Source organism: Lytechinus variegatus, chromosome 5, assembly GCF_018143015.1.
Source record: "Lytechinus variegatus isolate NC3 chromosome 5, Lvar_3.0, whole genome shotgun sequence".
Taxonomy (NCBI): domain Eukaryota; kingdom Metazoa; phylum Echinodermata; class Echinoidea; order Temnopleuroida; family Toxopneustidae; genus Lytechinus; species Lytechinus variegatus.
Window position 1 is genome coordinate 33315610 of NC_054744.1, and position 19544 is coordinate 33335153.

Sequence of the window (19544 nt, forward strand, 5' to 3'; positions counted from 1 at the left end):
TTTACTAGATTTTGACATCATTTCCAGATAATAACATAACCCCTTATATTTTTATTTTCCCCTCATAAACCTCTTTCTTTTCCTCCTGTGGCCGTGGTTTTTTTTCCAAAGGGAGGAGCACCAATTAAACACCAGTGGATCTACATGGATCATGACGTGGTCATATCAATTTAAACCAAGAATTGAAACCGAGAGGAGGGGGGGGGAGGGGGTGGTCATCCATTCCTTCCCCCATACAATGTCATTTGAATTTCAAATTTCATTTTTGTTACGATCCCTAAATTTATTTCATGTCATATCAGCATATAGGCCTAGCTATGTGGTATATTAAATACATTTTTATAAAAAAATAGATTGCTGATAAAATCCCAATGAATAGAGCATAATTAATATAATGATTTAGCCTTACATTGTAGGCCTAGTCAGAAAATCAAAGCTTTGCGAATGAATACAACTTTGTTATCATCTGCAGCCCCCCCCCCCATTTTTTTCAAAACCGTTAACAAAAACGTAAAAATGACCATAATGATTGTGATTTTTTGCATGGTCAGCCCCCCCCCCCCCCTTTGAAAACCGTTCCGCGGCCCCTGATCTAGTGGAATTAATAAAAATGGTTCTCGCATTTTTATTCCTAAACATGTTATTTTGACGTCTGCGTGTCTGGTAAACTTCTCCTTCAAATAAGAACTATGTCAACTTTAAATGCCATTCTCGTTGTTTTAAATGTTTCATGTGCCAAATTTCACTGAACTTCCCTTTTGCTTGACGTCAATCCCTTTCCATGTGTTGCAATGTTTATGTAAAAAAACGGAAACGTGTAAATAGCATGCCTTGTGGACCATGATTTGGGACACCTTTTACGACCCTATACAGATTTACGACTCCTTGTTGTTTTACGATCATACATTGGTTACAGTATGGGGGAACAGGATATTAAGGCAGGAGTCGCAATATGATGTCTGTTCCGCTGGTTCAAGAAACTTCGCACTCTTGTCTGATTTGTTGGATTTTTATTTGGGGGGTGCTTATATCGTTTTACCATATTTTACTTAGGATTGTAGGAGTGGAGTAAACGGAATAACCCGGGAATAACCATTGAGCTATGATATTGATTAGTGTCGTCATGACAAACTCTTGAGGGGCTTATTTCTAAATAGCTGCGAAAGAACGACTCGAGCGTGTACGCAAAAACAGAATAAAAGAAAATAAATGGGTGGTTTCAAGTTCGATATTGGTGTTGGAGCCACAATTTAGATTTCTCTCCCTACATTCACATCCTATTCTGAGTTTACAATAATTATTACATGTAATAGCGCAATTTTTTCCTGTACCAGTTGCATTTTAAATTTGATCCTATGCCGACATTAAAATTGTCTTAACGCTAACACCAACACCAGTAGGTCAACACCAAAATTAAAATCACCTTAGTGAAACTATATCAGTTTCACAGATTTTAAAATGATATTAAAAAATAATTTCTTATTTCAGACTTTACCCTAAATTCCTTTCTTTTTTTCTTTAAATTTCTTCTGCCTTTGTAGTATTTGGGGTTTGGGAGGGGTAGGTACGCCCCTCCTTTTCTGGTTGAAATGGGACATTGATGTCACATTTCCACGCAAACGATTGCGGCTTTGCACGTAGTCATATAGACATTCTCGATTAAACAGATAACGGATTACTCGCAACATAATAATAATAATGCGGTTCGCACGCAACACACGTGCTCATTTTGAAAAATGAAAGTATTTGAATTATGCGAAGCATTTTAAACACACCAAGCTATCATAAATTCGTGATATTGGAAGATATGACTCTTTCAAAAATGGGAGGGGTAGAGTATTATTAAGTACAGAACAGGGTGCATCTCTAAATCTTTTCGTCGTCTGTTGGTTACTGACTTCCTACAATCATTATAGTCGGAGTAGTACTCATAATTTGTTGTTGTTGTTTTGTTTTTCGCTTATCAAATTTTAGGAGCCAACAGCAATCAGCTGATATGTTAATAAACTACATGTAGCCCGATGTTGTATTCTTTTCACTGATGTTTTTTTTTAATTCCCGGAATGTGCTGCGGGTATATGCTTCTTTTCTCGTTTCAAACAAGGTATGGTGCCAGCGCTGACTTGCAGATGGGGGCTGGGGGCGGGGGGGGGGGGGGCATGGACACCCAGAATTGTCACAATCAAGAAGAAAGTGAAAGAAATGGAAATGTTCAAGGGAAATATACGATAACATTCTCTGAATATCAGATCAAAATCTATACCCCCCCCCCTTCCCAACTCCACCAAGGTTTTGTATTTTTTTTATGTTCAAATATTTTCTCGCTCGTTTGGCTATCACGCAGCTTTTTAGAATTTGTATGCCCATACGCCATATCTGGATGCAACTGCATTTTCATAGTGGTTGATGCAACAAAACAGAAAGGTGACGACCTTTTCCCCCTTAATTAAAAATTATCGATATTTATTAGCATTATCAACCGACCCTCATATTAGATAGATGCTCTCAATTTACAATTTGCACCTATTTTTGTTATCATTTGGGCAATTACGTGAAGTGGTCACCCATACTCTCCTGTTACAGACAAAGGATATGGCCTTGAATACATGCAGAATAAAACAAATGGAACATTTGTCAAAGATAAAGTCAACCATTCTGATCCGCACATAAATTGTTAGAGCAATATCCATAGTGAATGCATCATCCCCAAATGAAATTGACTTCTGTCATGTTCAATCGAAAGACATTGAAAACATGACCATGGTATTAGACCCCCCCTCCTTTTTTCATAATGTACAGAATTTATTTTGACAAACAAACCTATTCAAACATGAAGGTCATTCAGATATCAAGGCAATGATAAAAATGCAATGAACAAATAAAAGTTTAAAAACAAACAGAATGTGACCACATTATATCAGTATTACCTGCCCTGTATATACCGGCGTCGATACGTTTTAATGTTCTTCCAGAGGGCTCTGTAAAGTATTAAATATCATAGGTTCGTCTCTATCGTGTCTGTTTGCCCAAACCCTTGTGGATCGCTCAGATTTATGACATATTGTATATATTGAAACATTTCATTAAATCTTCGTCTCCTGAGAGGATAGACGCATATTTCTTCCCCTCTCATTCAGAAAAAAAAAATGTTCACCATCGGAATTTATGATGAGGCAGAATTGCTGGAAGGGGAAACATTTTGTTTGTCAGTGATTGCGGAAAGGAAATCGTAGTTTTGTTAGGGTTTTAATGAACCTGGGATGAACCGGAGAAGCATTTAAATTCGTTTCTTTTTTTCTTTTCTTTTTTTGTGTTTTGGGGTTATTGTTTTTTATGTGCGTTAATGAAATTTTAGTTCAACGTGGTACTAACTTTTCCAAGCTTCGCCGAGATCTGGCCATCGGACTTTTTGAGACGGTTTATTAGGCTGAGCGTGAGAATAATGGAAAACGATAATTTTCAGAGTCAGATTTTTTTTATAATCTGAAACACCCAAACTGTGGTGATGTTCTGTGCTCATAGAGGACCACGTCGATTAGATTACTCCGTTGGGAAATATTTTAGTATTAGTTACCTAAAGTGACTTTTCCCTTCTCAGTTAAAAAAGGGCCATTATTAAGTTAAAAATCACAGCTCCCCATTTTCAATGATCTTGTTTCTTCCTGGTTATTTTGCTATACTTTAATAGAAAGACTAAAAAGGAAGGCAGTTTCCACCCCCTTCCCAACCTGCGGCTCCGCCCTTAAATTTTCCCTCTTACCCCCCAAATCAGAAACCTTTCCATGAACAATTCTGCTCCTAAAATTGAAAAAAAAAGACAGCGCCGAAATGTCATCGGTCTCTGACCCCATTTCTCTCCGTATTAACACAGTTCGTAATATCCTCGCCACATCTTACATATCCGTTTACAGTCGCCCCCCCCCCCCTCTCCCAACCACCGATTTCTTCTTATAATACTGTGTTAGCAGACAATCCGATGTGCCTTGTTGTCTGAACAAATATGAGTGCATCCGTCTGCGTCACCATAGAAACAGATGATGATGGAACGATGCACGAGAGGAGAAGTCCGGGGGTTAAATGATATCATTGCATGCGTACACTCGTTCGCCGGACACAGGTGGCGGATATTTGACTAAAGCGAGACGAAATCGTTCGCATAACTTTAGGTTTCTGTTCAACTTCGTGATGGGGAAAGAAGAAAAAGTTTGTTAATCAAATTGACAACGAGGAGTAAAATCGAAGACAGGGTCCTTAAAATATCAAATATAGAAGGGTACGATAGAAAAGCATATGTGCCGACATTAAACTGCCACACATCGTATAAGAGCGGATGCCGTGTAAGTCTAAAGGGAAAGAGAAAGAGAAAACAAACTCTTAGTCTACACCTTACAAATCTCCACTTTGAGGAAAAATATGACGTGAGCACATAATCATCATATATGTGACAGGATAAAGTAGCCCCCCCAAAAAAAAAAAAAAGAGACACCATATTTATGTGATATGTCTTCACGCTTTGATAGAATTCTTTCCAGTGATGTAACTTTTGACTTGCGCCAAAGTAAAGCATGACTTCAATTATTGTCAATTATCTAGCTACGGGTTGCATTAAAATCCATTGCAAAACGCCTTTTCAACAATTAACATTAGAATTGTTAAATAAACACTCTTTGGTATCAATTATCAAGTTAATTTAATTGAAAGGGGATTTGTAAATATGCTTACTAACTCATGTAGGATTATGGCATCATTGGCATATGGATTCATTAATTGCAGCCATGCCTTACATTTGGCGCAAATCAAAATTTACATCGCAGTAAAAAAAAAATCAAACAAATGTGGTATCAGATTATGCGGGAGACTATACTCTTTCAGGATATATATAATTATTATGTGCTCATGAAATATTTTTCCTTAAATTGGGAATTTGTGAGATGTAATGTTTTTTCTACTCACACGTACGGTATGGTGACAGTTAGTCTGCTGTGCAAACCCTTCACTCGAGTTAAGGGTCTGAATGTGCAGCCTACTCACGCCTTGTGTACTGAAGGCCCTGAATTGTAACAGCAAGTTTTGTATGTGTTAGTCTTTGCATGGAGACACACTTGTTGATTAAAGTTTCAAACAGGGTCTGTGCCTACGAGTTGGTAGGGTCCATGGGCAGTCTGTGGCGTAGGCCTAAGTACCTGACAATATGTCATCAGGAGGTGCAATCCCGTATCTATGGCATATTGTTTGGCCAAAAACTGTTGTGTTAAAAGTGACACCAGTTGATGTTGATAGGGGACCACACCCTGATCAAATTACACCCTAGAGATTGAACATAACACCAAAGAGTGTAAATGTAACAACCAAAGGTGTTGAAATAATACCTATAGGTGTTAAACTATCACTGTCAATTAAACACCGGTAACACCACAGGTTTTGCTGTGCCTTAGGGGTTTTTTTTCAGTTTTTAAATTCTGTGGTACTTTCCCCTCCCCCGTACGCTAGTGGCGTTGAATATGTATTAACACACAGAATGTACCCGGATTATATTTCCTGATAATCTTCACAAATTTAACAATATTTTGTGCATGGCAGGTACTTACAGGTCCCATCCTGTTTCATGTTATTTTATGCACATAACGTCTAATATTTTTGTTATTGTTTTATTTTTCTTTCTTTTCAGAGGGCACATACACAAAACAAGACATTGTAGATAACCAGACAGTCCTCATCAGTATATGGGATACAGTTCAAGAGGTATATGTTGTCTTATTCTTATTCTTTTTAAAACATTATTTTTGTCTCGCCCACCAGAGGTGAAGGCGAGACTTGGGGATTCAAATGTCGTCCGTCGTCCGTCCGTCACAAACCTTATGACACCTAGCTCCGCAACCGTATGTCACTTTTTTAACCAAACTTGGATGGTAGATGGACTGGGGGGGGGGGCTGCATGTTATGCTGCAGTCGGAGGTAACATGGTAAGGTCAAAGGTCATTTTCAGGTCAACAAGTTTACATGCAAGACTCTCATATATATGACACCTAACTCCGCAACCGTAAATCACTTTTCAACCACACTTGGATTGTAGATGAACTTAGAGGACCAGCATGTAATGCTGCAGTCGGAGGTCACATGGTAAGGTCAAAGATCATTTTTAGGTCAACGTAAAAGGTTACATGAAAGACTCTCTTATGACACCTAACTCCGAAAGTCACTTTTCACCATAAACATGGATTGTCGATGTAGTTATGAGACCTGCATGTCATGCTGCAGTCGGAGGTCACATGGTAAGGTCAAAGGTCATTTTAAGGTCAACGTTAAAGTTTCCATGGAAGACTCTCTTATGACACATACCTCTGCAACCGTTAATCACTTTTCAACCAAACTTGGATGTTAGATCGATGTATACTTATAGGAGCGGACCTGCATGCTATTGTCAGGTGTTGGGAGGTCACATGGTATGGTCAAAGTTCATTTTGGGTTCAACATTAAGTTTACGTGAAAGAATCTTATGACAAGTGTTATTCCATCCCAGTCATTTCACAATGAAATTTCGATACAATTCTGTTGCGTGCCCTATCAAATCACGATATTTCTGGTTATTTTCATAAGTGGGCTAGACACAAAATCGCTTTTTTCTTGTTTTTCTAATTATATGTTTCTATATTTCGACATAGGATTGTTTCTAAATAGGTGAGTAGAGGAAGTCGGATAGCAGGAATTAGGCAAACATGTCAGTATTATTTAATTGAATAATCATGAGGGTGGGGATAACACGACTAGGACTCCTCTTTTATCCTGTTCACTACATTGTACTTGAAAAGTCGACGTGGTCGCCTCGATCCCCTCTTACTGCAACCATTACTCACCGGTGACGACATGAAGTTGAATAATGGCTCTGAATGATTTTGTTATAACATCCGGGGAAACATTCTGTTTCCCTGGTTTATTTATCTGATATCTATCAATATATCTATGTATGTGTGTGTGTGTATGTATGTGTGTATGTGTGTGTGTGTGTATGTATGTATGTATGTATGTATGTATGTATGTATGTATGTATGTATGTATGTATGTATGTATCTATCTGTCTGTCTGTCTGTCTGTTTGTCTCTCTCTCTCTCTGTCTGTCTGTCTGTCTGTCTATCTATCTATCTATCTATCTATATATATATCTAACTATCTCTCTGTCTGTCTATCTATCTGCCTGTATGTTTGTATGTCTGTCTGTCTGTCTGTCTATCTATCTATCTATCTATCTGTCTGTCTGTCTGTCTGTCTATCTATCCGATCTATCTATCTGTCTGTCTGTCTATCTATCTGTCTGTTTGTCTGTCTATTAAAATGTTTTAAAATGATCTCTCTTGATTATTCTCTCAAAGGATACGGAAAGTCTGATGCGATACATCAACTGGGCCGACTGCCTTGTTATTGTCTATAGCATCACCAGCAAGCAGAGTTTTCAGCAGGCCAAAATTCTACTCCAGGAGCTCTCAGATTCACAGAAGGCCAGGGATGCGCAGGAACTACCAATAGTGTTGCTAGGCAACAAGAACGAGATGGAGAGGTACAGGTGAGTGGACAATGCAACGCAGACGGATTCTAGAACATATCGAATGGATTGAAAATACCCGTGCATGAAGTCACAATGAAGAGCTGAAAATTGGTGAATTTGGACAACAAATCGTCCTAAGATTCGGATCTGACAAAAAAATCGCAAATATTTTGTTTGTCCAGAGTCATTGTCGAAAGTGTTTTGATTCACTCATTTTCGACAAAGACTGCTGTGTCATGAAGAGTCATGAAGAGCTCGTGACAACAGATTTTCTATGTTCCAAGAAAGTGTATGTGTACTGTTGCAAAAACTCCTTATTACTAATTGGTCTACATCCACTTGGTGTACTGCCTGTTTGGTCTCATCTAAGCTGGTCTAATCCCCGGGGTTTAATCCCGTTTTTGTCTACAATCAGTTAGTGAAATAACACTTGGTGGTCTATTTACCATTTTTTCCCCAATATTATTCCCATTTAGGCTACATCCAAATCGTCTAATTGCCACTTGGTCCCACACATTTTAGTATATCTGGTTAAAAGTATATGAATCAAATTTTCATTTGACAAAATGAATAAATGATTATAGATGAAGTGGAAATTATACCAACTGAGCACAAGATTAAATGAGAATTGAAGTAAGTGAATATTATGCCAAGTGTACGTAGACCAAATGGCAATTAGACGAAATCGATAGTAGACCAATTGGGTTTAACCCATGTTAGACTATCTGAAAAATAGATCAACCCCATGTAAACCAGGTGAGCATTTTCGACTCCTACAACTGCTATACACAAGAGACATTTCCTGAACATTCTGAACGATTTAGGTAGTGGATAAAAATATCCCTTTTACCTCAAATTGATATAAGGATAATGATTGGTTTGAGGCTTCATTGTGATCGCAAGCCCGTCAGAATTATATTCACGTCTCGTTTTCTTCTATTGAAAGCCACATTTTACTTTCCTTCAGCATGTTCGATGGATCTTTAAAAGTTCACGGTTAAGGGAATGCTGAGGAGCGCGGGGGGTAAATCTCATATAAAGTGTTATTTTACTGTCACTAAAATGATGTTACTCGACTTTATAACTTGTCGGCAAAATGGGAGCTGAAAAGGCACTTACGCCCCTTGTTCCTCCCCCCCCCCCCCTCGAAAAAGCTCTTTCTATGCAAGCCTACGTCTTCTGTAAAATTACAATTTTTGACGCTCTTCCTGGTTTCGTTGTTGGGTGGGGAAGAGCACGGGGTGACACCCCCCCCCCCCAACTTGGGGTTGATAAACTTTAGTTATCGGTAAGATCTATTGAAAAAAAATCTACATTTTCACCTTTCAATATCTTGAATACCTCATCGAGTGAATATTTGTGCTCAACAAAATCAATGTATCATATTTTGTCCCCCTTTTCAGGCAAGTCAGCAAATTGGACGGAAGTGCCCTGGCAACCCAGTATGCCTGCAACTACCACGAAGTCTCGTCTGCTGGCGATTACGAGGATGTCGAACACGTTTTTCACGAGACTGTCCGCGAGATTAGGAGGGAAGCCGAACGACACATGCCTCTGAAACCGCTTTTTATTGAAGAGAAATCGGTTACCGCAACGGATAGTGGAAGCGTTAACGCTAATGCGCATGGGCACCACGGTGCCAGGACAAAATTGGCGTCGCCCAAGGCGCCAAGGGTTGTGCCGAAAAGGACGGTATCGAGTTTCAAGTTCTTCAACAAAGGATTCAAAATATTTTCGCAATGATCCGTGCCTGTTAAAAAAAGCGATGAATTGTGGCTTGAATTATGTAGAAATTGTATTTTGTTAGCCTTATGTGAAGTGAAGCAAAGGATAAACTGAAATAGTTGTGACGTGGAATAGAGCAGAAGACAAAGGCAGGATTGGGCCAATCGAGAAATCGCCGATACGTCAACAAATGATGAGTGCCTGAATACACGGAATAGGGACATCATGGCAGGCAAGCTACCAATCAAAAGTGACACAAACCATATTGCAAACAGTAGAAATACTGAAGGAGAGAATGACTAGAAGACCAATTTTCCTCTTCGACCAACAGTTCTTAATTAAAAGAAATGTTTTTCTAAAGGTAGAAAAAGAAAATGAGTAATATGATATAAAACAAAAAGAAAGGGAGAGTAAAATAATGATCTTGACCTTATTTCTTTACTGATTGATCATCTTGCTTTCCCTTGCAGGATAGGGATTGGTAAAAATAACAATCTGACTGAGAACAAGATTGTAAAGGTTTTATGCCATATTTCATAACAGTAACTACACTTTTGTCATTTTGGACAAAGATTTCAAACCTTTACGGCATATCCCCCCATTTATTCATGAGTTTAGTTACATTTAGTGACTTTGTTTTAGAATTTTTCTAAACTCTGGTAAAAGGCCCAGACACTGAGAGTAACACCCCCCCCCCCCCCACACACACACAAGAAATCACATTCAAGCATTCGTGTCGTACCAATTATAAAACATTGCCACTCCCTTTAATGTCCTTGAAGGTAAAATAATTTAGTATATCAATGGTGTATGTGTGCATTATTTGATAAATAAAAACAAAGGAAAAATATGAATAAAAAATTATGTGTCCACCATCCGGTTTTGTTATTTGCATAGTACTGCCAATTTGGATATTACTTCCAATCACTTTGCTCTACCCTACACAAAAGGGAAGCGTTAATTAATCCAGATTTGTCTCCAAAACTGGACATGAATTTTCGTTGAATCCTTCTCCATTAAAGTAGCAATTCATTTCAGGAAGATGATTCCGAGTGTTAGTTCATGAATATATATGTATCTTTCGTCCTCCGGTGCACATAATCATCTTCAAGGACCCCCCCCCCTGTCTGGTTTCCCACGTAACATTCTCATAAATGTATCCCTTTTTTAGCTATTTCTGATTTGTCCGTATTGATAATTGTCAAGTACAGATTTAAGGACATGAAGGAAATTGGGGAAGGGGACCACCATCAGATATCACCACCATCATCGTCATCACCAAATTCACCACCGTCCTCTTCATCCCCATCATCACCATCACAACTATCATCATCCTCATCATCACCACCACCGCCACCACCATCATTGCCACATTCATCATCATCAAGTATCACCATTTTCACTCCAGAAATTACAAACATTAAAGGGAAACCTTCACAAAAACATCCTTTTCTTTTTCAAGGAATTGTTCCAGTATTTATTTTGAAATGTTAGAAATAAACATCTTTGAGTTTGATACCTTTTCACATTTCCATAATGTGTAATGTATGTACATATTTCAAATACATGTATTCAAGTAATGCATTATTTCCATTGGTGTCAATTCAATATCCTGGACTGTTTCAGAGAGCTTGTTATCAATCATCTAATAAAATGTTAGAAATTTATGACAAACTTTGCCTTTGACCAATCAAATAGCACTATTTCAGTTGCTTACAGCATTATCGTATGGAATTGATAACAAGTTTTGTGAGACAAGGTCCAAAGCTTGATGGCACTGTCAGTTTGCTACACATAATTCTGCACAATAAGAGACTTAATTGTAATTTGACCTATATACAATGAATATTATTATTCTTGTTTTATTTGAATTCTGTGTAATAAGGAGAATAGACATTCAGTTATGGGGAACCAAAGAATAATGTTTGATAGCACCAAGCATCCCTACAAATTCAAGGAAAAAGCCAGACTTTGCAAGAAGTCTGTACCAATACACATCCAAATTTTTGAAGCATGGATATAGAAAAAGAAAATCTCTCTGATCTGACCTGGCCAATTGTTATTCACCAAAGATTTTCAAACAATTTGATATACATATAAAAGGGAACATTGCAAAGTGCTTAGTGGTTTCATCAGCATATAAGGTCCAACCAACAAAACATTTTCTCTGCTTTGTTTACCCTCTAGACACATTTCTGATCCATACTTGGTGAATAGCAAAAAAAAAATTAAATTAAAAAAAATCAAGATAAATGAGCAGCCTTTACGAGTAAGGAGAACAAGGGGAATATCAGTTTACAACATTTATAGAGTGGCTACCAATATGTAGAGTCACATATTCTAAAATACATCATGAAATATTTAAATATGGCATAATTCAATTAATTTGATAGCTGTAAATTATGAATAATATTAAATTCAGTTTATTATCTAATAACAACCCCAGTCTTTTGAGACCATATATAATTTTTGTCTTTTGAAAGGGTGGATTTGAAGTTAGAATCATTTTAATAAAGTACAGAGGATTAGAGTTTTAGGTGAATTTCAACAGCAATTTTAATGCTATTCACATAATACTTGCTTCGTTTTCATGCAAGTTTGGTACAGAACAAACTCTGTTAAGTGCCCTTTGATGCATACAATTTATTAAACATAGGCATTGCTGCCAGCTTTGCTTTTGTCCCCCCCCCCCCTCATCAAAGCTTAATTGCATACAATCCCACATACATGTACATTTGAGATTGATTACATACATTTCTTGTAGGCATACCTTGACAAATGAAAAAGTACTTTGTATTCAAATGAATATTTTGTTTGAATGTGTAGGCAATAAATATTTGTAGAAGACAAAAAAATAAACTGATTTGTGAAGATTGGTATTGAATCTGTATACTGTGTACTTTATGTAATGACAAAAGAACTTGTGTGTAACATGCAGTTTTCAAAACAAAGATTAAAATATAAAATACTAAAGAAACATATTGACATGGAGAAAGGAGAAGGAATACAGTATGTAAGAGAGGATGATGTGAAAAGTAAAGAAAAGGAAAAGAGGAGGAAGAAAGAAAACGGGAAAGGGACAATATAGAAAGATACAAAAAAGAGGAAACATAGAATGGAAAGAGGAAACAGAATGGAAAGAAGAAACTAGAAAGTAAGAAGAAAGAAAGAAAAAAACAGAGAGATGAAACAATAATAAGGAAGATGAAACAAAAACAAGGAAGTAAATATGGGGGATGAAATGAAAGGAATCATATATTAACTACATATATAAGTCATACATGTAATAGGTTCAACTAGTTTAAAATCTAATGATGAAGATAAACTGAAATGAAACACTGGTAAATAACATGAAACTCTACACAATTCTTATTCTACATGAACAGATATGGTACTGAGATAATAAAACATAATGGACTATGCCTACCACAAAACAAAATAAACAAAACTTAACAGAAGAAAAGAAAAGCAAGCTCTTATGCTCTGCTTACATTTGGTCTACGATGATAATTGCAGAATGCTCGTAGATGATTATATCCTGCTAGCCATATGACCTTCAGGTAGGCAAATGACCATAAACTTTTTTAAGGGTTCATGATTATTGTACGGTCTACCACATAGTGTAGGTTACACAAATTTTTAGCACTATGCCTTTAGGGGCATCGCACAATCAGTGCAGTGCATTCGTAAAACATACAGCATCGATCAGCGCGAGGGCATGGTATTATGTATGGCTATCATATGATCAGCGCACTGCTCCAAGGGTTACGGTTATGACGATTAAATCTGTATGCCTTTGTCTTCAGCCTTCTAGGATACCAACACAAGAAATCAGACAATGACTGTAAATAAGTTAAAATACAAAACTTGCAGCCCATAGCCGCCTAAGATGCAAACAACAATCAGAGACTAATCCATCATGCCATGATCAGAGCTAATGTTATGATGCATCAAGCTTAAACCCATTTGAAGTCGATGCAACTGCCATGTAAAAGGGATATTCTATGCATTTACAGCCTCTCTCATGTACATGTACTATATTCAAGCTTGAATTTCATTTTTGATATCGAATCCAAACATAAAGGATTACAATAACAATAAAATGAACAATATTCATGAACAATCTTGGTACATGTTATAGTATGAAATAGGACGGAAGGGGGAGGGGGGGGGGAGAGGGTAAGTATTACTTCACTCTTTAGGAGCTTCCAGTGAATTTTCTTGAGGTTTGTTGTCTGATTTCTTAGGATTCTGGACCTTGAAGAAGCTAGTAAGGGTTTTTGTTTTCTTGACTGACACTGGACTTGTTTCCTCCTTGCTCTGTAACAAAGCATTGGACTCGTATATCTTGGCGATAGCTGCATCCAGGCGCTGTGGGGAAGTCTTCATTATAGAGGGCAGTGAGGGACCACTTCCAGGAAACTTTCCTGCAGAGCTGCTTGGTGTAATACTACCTGGGGGAGATCGGATGCCAGGTTTAAAGACAGGGGAAGTTTGCTTCTGCTTCACACTATCAAAGACTTGTCCTATACTGTTCTGTGCCACTCCTGGCATACGTTGTTGAACACCATTAGAGATGGGTAGCGGATTGCTGTTAGGTGACTTAACACCAGTGGGAGGTGTTTGAACAGTGGTGTTGGATGGCTGAACAGGGTTGCTGCTGGCCATGTTCTGTTGACTGCCAGAAGTCTTAGTCAGAGAATTGGTATCAAGTTTTGTTATAGCAGCACCGGGTGTTTGGACTTTAACTTTGGGTGGTTGTACAGAGACAGTACCTGGCATGTTCTGTTGAGCACCAGGTAGGGTATTGCTATTGGGTACTTTAAGAGAAGGATTAGGTGTTTGGACTTTGGTGTTGGATCGCTGGACAAGGGTGTTGCCAAGTGCGGTTGCATGCTGCATGTTGGCCAGAAGACTGGATGCTGCAGCCTGTTGCAGGAGGTTGCTCATGTTGAACGCTGCTGGGTTGATAGCCTGTTGCATTGGGAAAGGCACTACCTGGATGGGTGCAAGTCCTGGCTGCAGGAGGGCCCCACCCTGATGGATATAGCCAATAGGAGCAGTGCTCTGAAAAGCTGTCCCAGGAAGATGCATGGCACCAGATGCATTTGACACACCTACTACCTTATTGAAGGCGGACGGCATGGTGCTTGATGGGATGTAGATATGCTGTTTGGCCAGAGAAGCTTCATGGAGATTAGGTGCCTTCACCACTACAGGTTTACTCACTGCAGGCTTGGGAACAGCTGCAACAGGCCTAGCTGCTATGTTGGTGGGTGGTAGCGGTGATGACTGTCCATCTCTTACCCCCACACCATTCACCCAAGCAGTGGGAACAGGTAGATCAGTCAGATTATACTTTTCCAGAATGTGGTCATGCACGTACCAGCAGATCCGCTTGAAATGCTGTGGACGTCTTTCCCTCACTGCAATAGAAATGATCTTGAGGTCCAGCTGACGTTTGGAGATGACATGATCTATATGATCTAAGAACTGCGGGGATTGAGTAGTGGTTGATCCAGGAACAGGACTTGGACTAGCTTCCTGTCCTGCAGCCAAGGCAGATCCTAGTGGAGACTCTCTGGAGGATATACTCTGGCCCCCTTCAGGTTGAGATGGGGAGCCATCTGGAGAAGCAGCAGGGGCTCCGGGGCTGGAGGTCTCTAGGCGATGCTGCTTGCGGCGCCAGTAGTCCCTGAATTCCCGGATAAGAGACTTGATACCTGCCGTGTTACCATGTACCAGCTTCAATAGCTCTGGCATAGCTGCAATTGGAACAAATGGGTTTAAATAAGAATTAGCTTTGACCTCCATATTTCAAAACATAAATAACCCCTAAATTCCAACAATAAATGAAATGATTGTAATCTAATGTCATGAAAAATACTTCTTCAAATTTTTAGCATAAAGTCATTACATCTTAAGTTTTTAAAGAGTATATGTATTCTCAAATATGAAAATGTAAAGTTAATCAAAACATGAGAATGATACAATTTCTTTCATTCCATTTTCTTCACATGCTGAGACAGCACATTCTTCATCAGTCACAATGAAGTGAACCAGAAACTTCAAACACTGTATACTCCTTATTCTTTGGATCAGTCCCAAAAGAATTGTTTTCCAAGTGATGGCAATGAAAAACATACATCTTAATATTTCTGCTGTGTTTTGATGATTCTGACAACATATATTAGTTACAGCCTATACTGATAAGCAGACATCTGACAATATTCAGGTTTTCGTGCATTTAATTATCAAAAAGCATGTTAGTTGTTATAAAATACAGTAGCACATACCCATTTTTAATAGCATATGTACAGTGTAAATTTATTATATTATTGTAATTATTCATTAGAGTACACTGTCTCTCACCTTCTTCTGGGACTGGCTTGAGTTTGTTGCCCATGCCACCAGCTAGCCTCTGGGCTGCAGTAGCATCTCCCTCCATCGAGTTAGTGCCCTCCTCCGCTCCTTTGGCTTTCTCTCGCTTGGTGAAGCTGGTGGCGATAGGAAGGTTGGTAAGAGGCATGGCCTGGTAGGCCTCTAGTTTCTTCCTCTCATCTTGTTGGGTCTTCTTGGTCGATTCCACCTGGATGAACGTGGTGATCATGGGTTTGAGAGCCTCGCAGCGTCGCTTCAGCTCATTCTCCCAGGCCTTGGCTTTGGCTGCCTGACGTGCCTTTAGGTTATCTGTATCCTCCTGGTGAAAGGAAAGAAGATGGAAAGGATAGAATGATATTTAGGTGATGATGATGATAAAGAGCATTTCTACAGTGCCATTTGTCTGTGAAAAAAAAAATAATGACACAGACTCCCACAATATGGCACACATATCCATACAGTTGCTGGAAGAGATGGGTCTCTAATTCACATTTGTACCTTTCAAGGTTGTTACTGGTGGTTGGATTGATCAAAGATGCCAAATATGTTTAGCAACTAATGAAAAAGCTCTATCCCAAATGTTTTTAGGCAGGTTCAAGAAGTCCAGGTTTCATAGAAAAAGAACAAGCATATGACACGAGCAAGTCATCAGAAATCAAGTCTCGAGGGCTTATTACTATTTCCAAGGTAAACCAGTAGTACCGATTTAGAATGGAGTCAAGGAGCACATCAACCAGTATAAACCAGCTTTTTCAGCCCACAAGTTGTCACGATAAATCTGTAACACAAAAAGATTGCGCCACAACGTTTCATGGCTTTCACATGCAACTTTTACGACCAATTTTGCAATAGGTGTTCCTAATAATCTCAGACTATTTAGGATGTCATCATATTCTTGGAACTTATAAAATGGCGATAGGAATCCTAATCAAATGATTGGCTAAAGATATCATGCAACCAGCAAGTTACTTTCTAGCTAATAGCCAGTTCTAATGCCTAGTTCAAACGACCAGTTCCTGTTAATGCTGCTATTTTTGTGGGATTAATTTTTTCGCGCTTGGCGGCTTCCAAAAATATTCTTGAATCTGCGCTGCACACTCAATAATCACAAAGTCACTTCCTTCTTCCCCATCTGTGAATGGTTTTAATTAAGCAACAAAATTATATTTTCAGATCATACTTCTAGCTCTAAAGTGGCGTGATTCAGCAGTGTTTTGATCCAATCATGAGCTTTTGTGACATTTAGCAAAACTTTTCTTTGCAGGGCGAACATCGAGGAAGGCAAAATGGGGGTGCTGCTGGCCCAGTAACGGGTAGGACCGGGGGATTACAGCTATTCAAAGTGCATGGATCAATCAATCGACATGACATCTTCTTAAAAAACAGCAAAAACAATCTATATTTCAACCTAAATCATAATTTAAATACCGATCTGCGACTGTTAAAAAAATTGTTGCATTGCTTTGGAACAAATTGTCGCGATGCATTTGATTTTGGAGCTCAAGCTTGCTTGCTGAAATTTCGCCCTCATAGGTAAAATTATGCAGTCTCTTTGCCAAAACTAAACACATAATTGAACCGCGGTTCTAAAATGGAATTAAAATAGATGCTCATTTAAATTTGCACTCGCCGATCTTGCCACGAAATCCGTGAAAATTTCCACTTTTACAATAACCGTGACTTACAGTCACGGTTTTCAGATGACGAAGCGTTTTCAAATAATAAGTGTCCACACCACTATCTTATCAAATATTATAGTTCACATAATTTTTTTTGTGCATTAGAATGAGTAATCACATTCACAGCAGTCAATTATAGGATCTTTCCCATTTAGTAGGAGTTTTGAAGGGAAACAAGACACTAAATAGGATTTTCCTCCAAGAAATAAGATCTTTCTAATGTGCAAGAATGGTGATTTGTGGTACGTTTTTCAAAATTTTAAAGAAAAATAGGATTTTAAGCTTGAAAATAAGATAAAAGGAAATGAATGGGATTTTTTTTCACAATGTTGGCAGCTCCGCACACTTGTTTGATACTATACAGTCAAAATGTTACAACTGTTCCAAAGGTACTTCTTCAGGCATGTACATTTACAAGGGTAGTAATGCCCTTGATGATTTTTCTGATTATTTGTCAAAGTTTGAGATCTCACCTCATCTTCTCCACCTTCGCCCGCTGAGAGGTAACCATGAGGAACAAAGAAACCATCCTCTTCCTCATCATCGTCATCACCATCACCATCTTCATCTTCACCCTGGTCAGAAAGAAAAGTGAATATCCATCAATTACAGTGCCAATAATGATAAAAATAAAAATGATAATAGAAATAAGAGTAATATTAATAATAGCAATAGTACTAACAATACTAATAATATATAGAACAAGAACAATAATAATAATAATATTATTAATAATAATAATAAAAATAATAATAACTAGATGATAACAAGAACATTATTCCCCTTTTATGTCAAAAGCAATTTCTCTATTATACTTTACAGATATAATATCTGGTTATCAGATCCTGAACTTTTGGGGCTCTTTATTTTTGCGCAATGAGCAAGTGCAGTAAAAGCAAATATCTTTATACTATGGTGTGGAGAATATTCATTTCTAAATATTCTTCAGTGGAAGATTTCAGGGCAACTGTTGGAAACTAAAATTGCCAAAAATCATGACATTGGGGGAATTAAAGGACCAATTGGACTGGCGATTGTAATTGCCCATAAGCCTTGTGCATATTCTATGCCAAAGTAATCTCCCGGGGTATTTTGATTCTTGTCATTCCCGGGGGGGGGGGGGCATTATGGCCCCCCCTTAAGATCTCGGCCGCCGATCGCGCGAGCGACGCAAAAATTTGCACGCTGGTAGTGTGCGATGTAATCTACAAGGTTGTATGGTAAAATTTTCCAAAATAATGAGATTTTATTTTATATGAATTAATTATGCTAATTTATGCATAAATCATACTTTTTGCTCTAATTCACTAAATAAAGCTCCTAGAATGCTAATTTTTGGTAAAAATTTTCTTTGTAGCATTCTTAACAATCGTAATTCAAAAAAACTTTGGTTTGGAAATAAATTTCTTATGTATTTTATTGTTTTATGAATTTCTTATGTATTTCTGTGTTTTTTTACTTTTTGTTTTTTATTGTTTTTTCAATGGAAATTGTTCCAGACATAATTCTGATCATAAACAAGGCAAAATTAATTAAGTTTAATCGGTAAAAGTAGAAATAATGATACATTTATGAATTTTGGCTAAATACGCAATTTGCATTGGATTTGTACATGAAATCACGTTTATGAGCAATTTTGGGTCTGACATGCACTTGCATGTTGCGTAATGTCGTAACCGCGTACCCGGGCATCACGACTTTGGTCTCAAAGTTTGCGCGAGACTTGAATGTAAAAAGTCAGTGAGCTGCGAGGTGAAAAAATTTCGCGCAGCAGATATATCGCAAAAATTGTTGGGGGGGCCATTATGGCCCCCCCCCAGGAGAATTAGGGTTAATGACCTATTACAAATGGAAGACTTTACCTCTGAATGTGACAAGCTTTCACCAGGCTCTTCCCACTCGTCATCACTGTCAATCTCATAGTCAAAAATATCCTGAAAAGAAAATATAAAAGGATTACAGATTAGAGAACAGTTTAAATTAATGGAAAATACAATAAATAGGCAAATTGTCACTTCATCTAGACCCATTCTGTCTACTTTCTGTTTGGCCTCATCTCACGTGGTCTAAATCCTGGCTCATAACATTGCAAGAATGAAGTCTAACACAGCCAATTGCAGCATAATGCAGCAAAGGCTAATACACTGCATAATAGCAATACCGCCGTGGCCAAGTGGATTAGTCTCTGGACTTTGAAACAGAGGGTTGTGGGTTCAAAT

At 38.1% G+C, this 19544-nt stretch overlaps 2 protein-coding genes across 2 annotated transcripts in view; one reads left to right on the forward strand and one right to left on the reverse strand.

Annotated features, from left to right (window-relative positions):
* The first annotated feature begins 5665 nt into the window (after positions 1 to 5665).
* Positions 5666 to 12140, forward strand: LOC121415963 (ras-like protein family member 12). The gene is made up of 3 exons (XM_041609375.1): positions 5666 to 5742; positions 7368 to 7558; positions 8944 to 12140. The coding sequence occupies exons 2-3, from the start codon at positions 7383 to 7385 to the stop codon at positions 9281 to 9283; spliced, it is 516 nt and encodes a 171-aa protein (XP_041465309.1). The 5' UTR covers positions 5666 to 5742; positions 7368 to 7382; the 3' UTR covers positions 9284 to 12140.
* LOC121415961 (chromatin assembly factor 1 subunit A-like) overlaps positions 10714 to 19544 on the reverse strand; it is a 33144-nt gene continuing 24313 nt past the window's right edge. Inside the window, exons 9-12 of the mRNA XM_041609371.1 lie at positions 19188 to 19259; positions 17799 to 17900; positions 15638 to 15965; positions 10714 to 15030 (exon numbers count right to left, since the gene is read on the reverse strand). Of these exons, the coding sequence (XP_041465305.1) occupies positions 13457 to 15030; positions 15638 to 15965; positions 17799 to 17900; positions 19188 to 19259 (2076 nt within the window). The 3' untranslated portion in view covers positions 10714 to 13456. The remainder of the gene's footprint in view (positions 15031 to 15637; positions 15966 to 17798; positions 17901 to 19187; positions 19260 to 19544) is intronic.

Bases quoted from the DNA above. Each gene is read 5' to 3' on its own strand.
- LOC121415963 (XM_041609375.1), top strand. From the start codon at position 7,383: ATGCGATACATCAACTGGGCCGACTGCCTTGTTATTGTCTATAGCATC. The intron at 7,559-8,943 runs GTGAGTGGACAA...CCCCCTTTTCAG, and splicing joins AACGAGATGGAGAGGTACAG to GCAAGTCAGCAAATTGGACG.